Raw genomic sequence first — 10,751 nt, forward strand, 5'->3', positions numbered from 1 at the left:
AAATATATAAATATAAGAATGTCAGAAAAAATGTACATTAGAGTGACTGTGGTATAAATAAAATATACAGTGTAAAGTGGCAATGTAAAGTAAAGTGAATGGACTTCACTGAGTCTAAGGAGAAAATCGCATATGTTAATATTTATTGCAAAAGCATTACTGGGTAAACTACCGCTGTACATATCCAATTTAACATATTTAACATATTACTCAAGTAGCTATAACACTAGATCATCAGATAAAATTCTCCTCATGGTCCCAATCACTGGAACAGAGTTGGTAAATCGGCCTTTTCCTTTTATGCACCGCAAGAATTAAATATTTACCCTCTCTTAACATGTTTAAACATATGTTAAAATCAGTTTTCACAGAACAATGTCATTGTTTTTAATCAAGTGTCATTATTTGTCATGAATTCTTTTTAGCTTTCTGATCCTTGTATGTTTTATGTTTGTTTGTTTCTTGTTTTGATATGTTTTTATATTTTTGTAAAGTTACTTGTCCTTGTATATATTTTCTTTTATATGAAACTGAATTTATTTTTCTGCTGCCATCTTGACCAGGACTCCCTGGCAGAAGAGATATTGTATCTCAATGGGACTTTCCTGGATAAATAAAGGATTGATAAAAAATAAAATAAATGAAAGACAAATGTTTCAGAGACAAAAAAGTTTATTTTTTAAGCAAAGATAATTGTGTGTATTTGTGGCCTTTTCTTCTGGGGAAAAGCAGCTCTCTTAGCTGGCCTCAAGGTGGCGCCTGCATTTCTATTTTTTGATGAAGTATTCATGGCACACCATAGTGAGGCAGGCCACCAGGGTGATAAACTCCCTGAAATCCAGGCTGTTGTTGCTGTTTGCGTCCAGGTCGTTGAAGATACGGTCTACTGCTGCCTTTTCATTTGCTTTCTGCAGGTGAGAAAAGTGTCAGGCACAGTTATAGACATGTTATTACAATTTCTAGGTGCTTCATTGGATTGAATGTTGCTCTTTAGCCCTTTCAGTAATACTGATGGCTCATGCTTGCAAAGAACTTTCACTTGCCTTGTTTTATGAAACTTAAATAGGTCTAAAGGCTGTTTTGTGATCGTACAGGACTGTCTCAGAAAATTAGAATATTGTGATAAAGTCCTTTATTTTCTGTAATGCAATTAAAAAAACAAAAATTTCCTACATTTTGGATTCATTACAAATCAACTGAAATATTGCAAGCCTTTTATTATTTTAATATTGCTGATTATGGCTTACAGTTTAAGATTAAGATTCCCAGAATATTCTAATTTTTTTAGATAGGATATTTGAGTTTTCTTAAGCTGTAAGCCATGATCAGCAATATTAAAATAATAAAAGACTTGCAATATTTCAGTTGATTTGTAATGAATCCAGAATGTATGACATTTTTGCATTACAGAAAATAAAGGACTTTATCACAATATTCAAATTTTCTGAGACAGTCCTGTATTTTATACCAGCCTTATTCATGATTTCTGTTTGTATATTATCATTTGTGTTCAGGACTGTGATGCACTGAGGTCAGGGAACACTTACACACAGCAGCTCTCCTAATTCATTCTGCAGAAGCTCTTTCAGCTCCTCCTTACTCAGAGTGTTCTTGTCTCCCTCCTTGCCGGAGTATTTGCTGAAGGAAGTGACGAGGAGATCCACGGCCTTCTGAACGTCAGACATGATGCTTTCTTGTTTAAGGACAGAAAGAAGTAAAGGAGTTATGAAACGCACTTGTAATTTTATTTTCCTTCAATGCTACGACTCCATCTAGAGGCTGGATCTAGGTCTTTACATTCTAATTGGTGCAGATGTGGTTGTTGTGGTTATATTTGTTTTCTTGACAATGGGTATCATTTATAGCCACAGGCTGGGAGTGGTTGTGAAGGAAGGATAATTAAGAGTGAGCGTGCTATTTAGCAAAACAGGGATTTCACTTTTCCCCCTGTTTGTTTAAGTGGCTTTCCTATTTATTCAATGTAATTATGTGAATTTAAACACAAGTAGTGATTAGCATTCGTAAGCCGTTCAGTAGCAACCAGTGGCTGACAGGCTGTTTCTCTCTTCGTTTTCCATTTTCTTTTTTTTTTTCCTTTTTTTTTCTTTTTTTTCTTTTTTTAAATTTTTTTTAATTTAATTTTTTTTAATTATTTATTTATTTATTATTTTTTGCAATTACCATTTTTTTTTCGTTTTCCATTTTCACCTCGGCCCCCTTTTCTTTTTTCCCTCTTGTCACTGGTCTCTAACGCAACATTTCCGCTGAGTGACACACAACACTGTTTTGGAAACAGTTCAATCTCTGCAGGTAACTCATGTGTACTAATGAAGGTGAGGAGCAGACGGAGAGTTTCAGGTCTCAAGTGTAATGTCTGTGATCTGTTCTCTTGAAGACTGAGACAAATTACTAGATGTCCCATTTTTTTTTTCTTTTTCCACTGAGTGCGTAGCTGCTTTTGTGACAGAGCCTGTTGTGGTTGCAGAGCGACTCAGATGAGACTGTTTCCTCCCTGGAGTGTTGGTTAGCAGAGGAAACCGTGGCATACTTGGGCTTGTAAACAAATGGGAATTGTGGATGGAGAGAGTACAAAACAATACTTGCTCCTATTCGTTCTCTTTTAAAATAACTATATTCTAAACTTTAAATTTCATAATGATTCCGTAAAATAGAATAATTGTTCCAGTCCTAGATAAAACCGTAGGTCAGAACGAAACAGCCCTTGAGATAATTGGCGATGACTGACTCATCCGCTGTAAACACAGAGTGCACAAATAGCTGGCAAATGTGCCTTAAAGAGTTTTTTAAAATTCTGAATAGTTACATAAACCTCCAAGAATTTATGGAATCGCACCGAAAAAAGTTTGAAGCCAGTAATTAAAACAAGAGTTACAAAATGGCAAAGAAAACAAAGCTTGCTACTCACCAAAGCTGAACTTTAAGGATGTGGGAGAGTGAAAGTGAGTTGGAGGAACGGCAGTGATGGAGAGGCGGGTGTGGAGGATGTTTTATACATCGCCACACCCTGTATCCCTCCCTCCAGAAACCATACCCCTCCTCTTTTTCTCTCTTGTCATGCCATTTCTTTATGTTATAACTTGTCACTAAACAACTTGTGTAACAAACACTGTTTGCTTTGAAGAAATCCAGATTTTTCAGATTGATAAAGAAGAGAGAATTGTCTGATTATTTAACTTTAACATTTACTTTAAAGAAAGACAATAAACTTGTGTTGGAAAAATCTAACAAACACCAAATAATAGTAATTTTTCTATCAACTTGAAAAGACATCTCTCTTTGAGACTTCTTTGTTAAAGGTTTGATAAAGGGAGAGCTACAGTGTTTCCCATTGAAATGAAGAACTTTTTTTTATCATCTATTCACTTACAGCTGCTCTATTTGGAGCTATCTTTTGTCTATTCAAGGGAAATTCACAATTTGTGTCATCCACTTTGGTGCAGATCCTGGCAAAAACAAGTCTTTCATGACTTTTGATTTCCATCCCAAAGAATTAAGTTTAACCCTTACAGTTTTCTACACTTGCTTTGTTGTATTATGGCGACAGGTTAAGATTGTGCACCACAGCTGCAAACACGAGTTCATCTTTTTTCTTTTCTAAAGATGAAGATCAAAGAAGACACACATCTGAATCTGAATTATCTATGAGAAAGTGTAGAGAAAGTGTAGAAAGTCAGAGGGATTAGGCCAGTTTGAAAAGGTGGATGTAAGATTGTATGTCCTGTCACGTGTCTTTGGGCCCATTATGACCAACTGAGCATCGTGTCAACGCCATCGGCCGTCATACGACCCGGTGGGGATGTCTAACTAGCTGAGCAGCTCCGTCTGCTTCACCGTTGCTTCATTGTTTCTGGCTCCGTGCGTGGATTGGTCTCTGGGAGTTTGCCTGGGGTGCTAATTTCAAAGAATAAAAAGAAGTCTGTACATGTTAGCAGTTGCAGTACAGATGAGTCTGCCCTGACATGGGCTGCTTGGCACTCTTCAGGGGCTACGCTTTCCTGCGTCGTCTCCAGATAATTACGTTTAGAAATCAAGACTGAGCGAAGCTTCAACTGTCACGTTGAGCTTTGGAGTTAGGTTTTAATGCTGCAACTAGGGTTGCCAACTCCCTGAAAATAAATAAGGGACACCTCATCGATTGCCTTCACCCTGGTGTGGTGAATATTTTTAGGCCCTTTTTTTTAATGAGTTGAAGTGTTCGTAGTGTTCGTTTGTCTGGTGCACCATAAGAAAACCAGTGAAATAGAATCAAAGGTAATACAAGCTTTTATTATATAATGCACAATGTTAAAACATCTGTTTCTCCCCATTGTCTTGTTGAGGCATTGTCACACCATTGTGACGTGAAGCTCCAGCTTCCTACCTCCTGCAGGGCTCACATCTTTGAACTGGCCTCAACACAGACTTGAACCACGGGAATGTTCCTCACTGACTGATATGTTAATACCAACTCGTTTGGCCACAGATCACATCTGACTGAAAATACCCTTTAATTGCTTTTTGTCTCCCACCTTTGGCTTGTTGATTCCTGCCTTTTGTGCTTTGAACTTACTGTATAAAGAGTCATGATTTCAACCATTCGTGGTGGGCACACCAACTCAGACCCGATCTGCGTAGGTCTGCTCACCGCCGGCTTACTGGATAAAACTCACTACACCACAGCGGACTTCTGAACTGGTTTTGATAATATTCTTCAACAGTCTTCACTTAACGAAGAATAAATATCTGAACTATCAACCTGCAAATAGAGAAAACAGTGGAGCCATATGGCACCAGGGCTGACTCTGCGACTAGAGAAAACAACAGGACTAGAGCTGAACTCCTGAATAGGAGATTACTTTGCATATAGAGAAAACCACGAAAAAACCCTTCAAACTCTTAAACCAGGGGTAGGCAATTCCGGTCCTCGAGGGCCGGTGTCCTGCATGTCTTAGATGTTTCCCTGCTTCAGCACACCGTGATAAAAGTACCTGTGTCATTAACAGAATTGTGCAGCCCTGGATGACAAGCTGATGAACATGATTAATTAGAATCAGGTGTGCTAAAGCAGGGAAACATCTAAAACATGCAGGACACCGGCCCTCGAGGACCGGAATTGCCTACCCCTGTCTTAAACAATTTCATGAAATCCTAACAGAGTGAAACGATTTTTTTTAACTATTTGACTCGAACCTGAATTGAATTAGATGCATATTTTTGAATGCCATGAACACATTGAAAACTAATTATTATCCAGCAATTCACTTTAATACAAAACAACAAAATGAACTGAATGAAACAAGTATCTTTCTTAAACAGAAACCTGTCCTGCTTAACTTAAAATTGTATAAATTAATATAAAACAATAGAAAGAAAGCAGAACATCCATTCTGTAATAGTGCACATTTTTAGTGCAATAACAAAAGTGCAAACAGAAAGTCTGTTGTAAACATATTTGTGTCTCAAAGGCCATGACTGTACCTACAGTTGTAGTAAAACAGGAAAAAATAACTTATGAACTCAACATCTCAATGTCATTTTCCATTGGCATTTTATGACTATTTTCTGACTCTCACAGTAAAATGGGACAAAGTGTGTCCCTTTTCAGCTCAATACGGGACTTTAGTTTACAAATACGGGACAATTCCGTTTTTCAAGGGACGGTTGGAAACCCTAGCTGCAACTCAAACATACTATTTAGTGCAGCTTCAGCACACCTTCTGGCCCTGCATGCAGGATTCTGAGCCTGGCACGGAGTCATTCCCAGGAAAATCTTCAGCAGAGGAACAAGCTGAATCTTGTCATTTCTTTTTTTGCTGCTGTGGGAACTCAGACAACCTGAGGCCTGAAGGGTTGTTCTGTCTCCATTGGACGAGACATTCTGGTGTTTTCAGGTGAGAGGCCACACCTTTCACTTGAAGCTGGAACATGGTGTGGATAGTGCGATGTGGAGGGCCGGGTGGGGCACGTGAGTCCTCGACACACTGTTACATAAACCTTGGCAGGAAGATGCACCACGGCATGTTAAATAATACACTCCTGCTGTCTCAGTCAGTTGTGGATCATTTTTTTTACAGGACAGAAGTGTTACACCTGTCAACAGCCTGCACGACCTCTTTCTGTACAGGAATGTAACATCAAACATGCTAACTGAGTCTCGATCACACCAATCCTCTATTCCTTAAATTAAAGATTTGGAAATTTATTGACTTAGGCCACGTTTCCACATACCTGGATATTCACAAAAACAAATATTTCCCCCTCTATGTTTTGAAAAATACCATCACAAACCCGCTTAAATAGCTGTTAAGGTGCTATGAGCAGCCAAACCTACAGGGGGCAGTGTAACGAGAAGATAAAGTCATGCTAGCCAATCAGAATCCTGGAAAAAAACATCAACAAATGACACAAGTAACTTCCAGTTACTTCCAAGATGAACGAGAGTCTTTGGTTTGGAGTGACAGAGAAGTGGAGTTACTTTTAAGTGTGACGTTAGAATATAAAACAGGTAAAATACAAGAAAATATTGACGGTGGCCAAACTAATTGTAACCACAGGTGTCGCTCATGACGCTGGTAACGTTTCTGTCTGTAATGTGATGTTCTGAAGCCTAAATGTCCATTTCTCTCCGTTTACAAGCAAACGTGAAGACGGAGTTTTTGTAAATCTCCACTTTGGCCGGAGTTTTCAGAACTGATGGTTTTTGGAGACTTTGAGCTTCATTTTCGAAAGGCCAAAACGCATGAAAACACCACCGTTTTTGCTACTTGTAAACGGGGCTTTAGTGAAAATTAGAACAGCAACATTAATGTTCAAAGCAAGAATTAATGCACTACCTGAAAACATTCAAAAACTGTTTCAAGATAAAGAAGGAAAATATAATCTAAGAGGAAAGCTAAACTTTAAACAACCTTGTGTACGTCCTGCTCTTAAAAGCATGTGCAGATCCGTCTGTGGGGGGAACTTTGTGGAATGTCTTGATGAAGAAATCAAACATAGCACTAACTCTATACAGTTTAAAAACACATACAAGAAAACACTTCTTGACAAATATAAAAACGAGGATCTCTAAAGAACTGAATTTACCTTCTGTATGTATTTCTTTTATTAGGGCCCGAGCACCTTCAGTGCGAAGGCCCTATTGTATCTGTAGGAATTATTAGGGCCCGAGCACTTGCAGTGCGAAGGCCCTATTGTATTTGCAGGAATTTTTATTATTATTATTAGGGCCCGAGCACTTGCAGTGCGAAGGCCCTATTGTATTTGCAGGAATTTTTATTATTAGGGCCCGAGCACCTTCAGTGCGAAGGCCCTATTGTATCTGTAGGAATTCTTCGCGTTATTATTAGGGCCCGAGCACTTGCAGTGCGAAGGCCCTATTGTATTTGCAGGAATTTTTATTATTATTAGGGCCCGAGCACCTTCAGTGCGAAGGCCCTATTGTATCTGTAGGAATTATTTGTATTTTTTTTATTATTCTTATTATTTTTCTGACGAAAGGAGGGCCTTTTTGCCCCCCTAAACGTGCCCAAAAAGTCACCAAATTTTGCACCCAAGCCAGGCCTGGTGAAAAATTTGATATTTAATGGTTTGCATTAATGGGCGTGGCAAAATGGCTCAACAGCGCCCCCTAGAAAACTTTGTGCCTCAAGCCCCACGATACGGTTTGACGTACATGCACGAAAATCGGTACACGCCTGTATCATGACGTAACTTAAAGAAAAGTCTCTTGGCGTCATGCCTGAAACCGAACAGGATGTCGGCCATTTTGAATTAGTTGTGTCATTTTGGCGAAATTTATGCCATTCCTTCGGCAGTTAATACGGCCCGAACCGTAACGTGCACCCAGGTGTGTTATACATCAAAATGTGCGTCTCCATCCTCTGACACCACGCATTACTTTTCTCTTTCAAAAGCATTACCGTGGCGACGCTAGACGCCAAAAAGCCAGCCCACCCTTAATCTGATTGGTTCCGACAGAAAAAACTTTGCGCCTCAAGCCCCATAATACGGTTTGACGTACATGAACGAAAATCGGTACACATCTTTATCATGTCGCTACTTAAAGAAAAGTCTCTTGGCGCCATGGCCGAAACCGAACAGGAAGACGGCCATTTTGAACATTCTTAATTAATCACGTAATTTTGGAGCAATATATGCCATTCCTTCGAGAATTAATACGGCCCGAACCGTATCGTGCACCCAGGTGTGTTATACATCAAAATGTGCGTCTCCATCCTGCGACTACGCGCATTACTTTTCTCTTTCAAAAGTGTTACCGTGGCGACGCTAGACACCAAAAAGCGCGGCACCCTTCATCTGATTGGTCCATATTTGATAGTTCCCCAAAAGTCACCAAATTTTGCATGCAAGGCAGGCCTGGCAATAAATTTGATATTTCATGGTTTGTATTAATGGGCGTGGCAAAATGGCTCAACAGCGCCCCCCGGAAGACTTTGTGCCTCAAGCCCCATAATACGGTTTGACGTACATGCACAAAAATCGGTACACACCTGTATCATGTCGCAACTTAAAGAAAAGTCTCTTGGCGCCATTGCCGAAACCGAACAGGAAGTCAGCCATTTTGAAATAATTGTGTAAATTTGGTGCAATTTATGCCATTCCTTCTGCAATTAATACGGCCCGAACCGTAACGTGCACCCAGGTGTGTTATACATCAAAATGTGCGTCTCCATCTTGCGACTATGCGCATTACTTTTCTCTTTCAAAAGTGTTACCGTGACGACGCTAGATGCCATAAAGCGCGCCTCCCCTTCATCTGATTGGTCCATATTTGATAGTTCTCCAAAAGTCACCAAATTTTGCATGCAAGCCATGCCTGGCGATAAATTTGATATTTCATGGTTTGCATTAATGGGCGTGGCCTAACGGCTCAACAGCGCCCCCTAGAATACTTTTCTCTGCCATAACTTTGGAAAGGTTTGACATAGAGAGTCGTGGGTGGCGTCATTGGACGCTGTATTGAGTCCTTGACCTTCTTTGGCCTGAATTAGCCCCGCTCTTCTTCTGATTGGTTGTCCCTTTTTTCTGCTATAACTTTTGAATGGTTTAACATAGGAAGTTGTGGGTGGTGTCATTTCTGATATGCTTATGGGGGGCGGTGGCCGTGAGTGCGAGGGCCCGTTCATCGCTGCTTGCAGCTTTAATTAGGGCCCGAGCACCTTCAGTGCGAAGGCCCTATTGTATCTGTAGGAATTCTTTGTATTATTTTTCTGACAAAAGGAAGGCCTTTTTGCCCCCCTAAACGTGCCCAAAAAGTCACCAAATTTTGCATGCAAGTCAGGCCTGGCGAAAAATTTGATATTTAATGGTTTACATTAATGGGCGTGGCAAAATGGCTCAACAGCGCCCCCCGGAAAACTTTGTGCCTCAAGCCCCACAATGCGGTTTGTCGTACATGCACGAAAATCGGTACACACCTGTATCATGGCCCAACTTAAAGAAAAGTCTCTGGGCGTCATGTCGAGAAACCGAACAGGAAGTCGGCCATTTTGAATTAATCGTGTCATTTTGGCGAAATTTATGCCTTCCTTCGGCAGTTAATACGGCCCGAACCGTAACGTGCACCCAGGTGTGTTATACATCAAAATGTGCGTCTCCATCCTCCGACACCACGCATTACTTTTCTCTTTCAAAAGCGTTACCGTGGCGACGCTAGACGCCGAAAGGCGCGCCCACCCTTCATCTGATTGGTTCAGACAGAAAAAACTTTGCGCCTCAAGCCCCTCAATACGGTTTGACGTACATGAACGAAAATCGCTACACACCTGTATCATGTCGCAACTTAAAGAAAAGTCTCCTGGCGCCACGGCCGAAACCGAACAGGAAGTCGGCCATTTTGAACATTCTGAATTAATCGCGTAATTTTGGAGCAATATATGCCATTCCTTCGAGAATTAATACGGCCCGAACCGTATCGTGAACCCAGATGTGTTATACATCAAAATGTGTGTCTCCATCCTGCGACTACACGCATTACTTTTCTCTTTCAAAAGTGTTACCGTGGCGACGCTAGACGCCAACAAGCGCACCCCCCCTTCATCTGATTGGTCCATTTTTGATAGTTCCCCAAAAGTCACCAAATTTTTCATGCAAGGCAGGCCTGGCGATAAATTTGATATTTCATGGTTTGCATTAATGGGAGTGGCAAAATGGCTCAACAGCGCCCCCCGGAAAACTTTGTGCCTCAAGCCCCACAATACGGTTTGACGTACATGGACGAAAATCGGTACACACCTGTATCATGTCGCAACTTAAAGAAAAGTCTCTTGGAGCCATGGCCGAAACCGAACAGGAAGTCGGCCATTTTGAAATCTGATTGGTCCATATTTGATAGTTCTCCAAAAGTCACCAAATTTTGCATGCAAGACAGACTTGGCGATAAATTTTATATTTCATGGTTTGCATTAATGGGCGTGGCCTAACGGCTCAACAGCGCCCCCTAGAATACTTTTTTTTTGCCATAACTTTTGAATGGTTTGACATAGGAAGTTGTGGGTGGTGTCATGGGACTCTGTAATGAGTCCTTAAGCTTCGTTGGCCTTAATTAGCCCCGTCCCTTCTTCTGATTGGTTGTCCCGATTTTCTGCTATAACTTTTTAATGGTTTGACATAGGAAGTCGTGGGTTGTGTCATCAGATTCTTTATGGAGTCCTTGACCTTCATTGGCCTGAATTAGCCCCGCCCCTTCTTCTGATTGGTTGTCCCGATTTTCTGCTATAACTTTTGAATGG

The 10,751-nt window shown here is 40.6% G+C and overlaps 1 protein-coding gene across 2 annotated transcripts; it reads right to left on the reverse strand.

Moving 5' to 3' along the window:
• Nucleotides 1–654: 654 nt before the first annotated feature.
• LOC133461025 (ictacalcin-like) lies at nucleotides 655–2,983 on the reverse strand. Of its 2 annotated transcripts, none has more exons than XM_061741778.1 (3): nucleotides 2,927–2,983; nucleotides 1,548–1,693; nucleotides 655–908 (listed from the first exon to the last, which is right to left on the reverse strand). In XM_061741778.1, exons 2-3 carry the CDS (start codon nucleotides 1,683–1,685, stop codon nucleotides 768–770), a joined length of 279 nt encoding a protein of 92 aa, XP_061597762.1. In that variant the 5' UTR covers nucleotides 1,686–1,693; nucleotides 2,927–2,983; the 3' UTR covers nucleotides 655–767. The 2 variants fall into 2 exon arrangements, with proteins under 2 accessions (XP_061597762.1, XP_061597763.1); XM_061741779.1 differs by having other exon boundaries at nucleotides 1,548–1,689; nucleotides 2,927–2,973.
• Nucleotides 2,984–10,751: the final 7,768 nt, after the last annotated feature.

This window comes from Cololabis saira, chromosome 15 (assembly GCF_033807715.1).
Source record: "Cololabis saira isolate AMF1-May2022 chromosome 15, fColSai1.1, whole genome shotgun sequence".
Classification (NCBI taxonomy): Eukaryota; Metazoa; Chordata; class Actinopteri; order Beloniformes; family Belonidae; genus Cololabis; species Cololabis saira.

Bases quoted from the DNA above. Each gene is read 5' to 3' on its own strand.
- LOC133461025 (XM_061741778.1), bottom strand. From the start codon at position 1,685: ATGTCTGACGTTCAGAAGGCCGTGGATCTCCTCGTCACTTCCTTCAGC. The intron at 909-1,547 runs GTAAGTGTTCCC...TCTCACCTGCAG, and splicing joins AATTAGGAGAGCTGCTGTGT to AAAGCAAATGAAAAGGCAGC.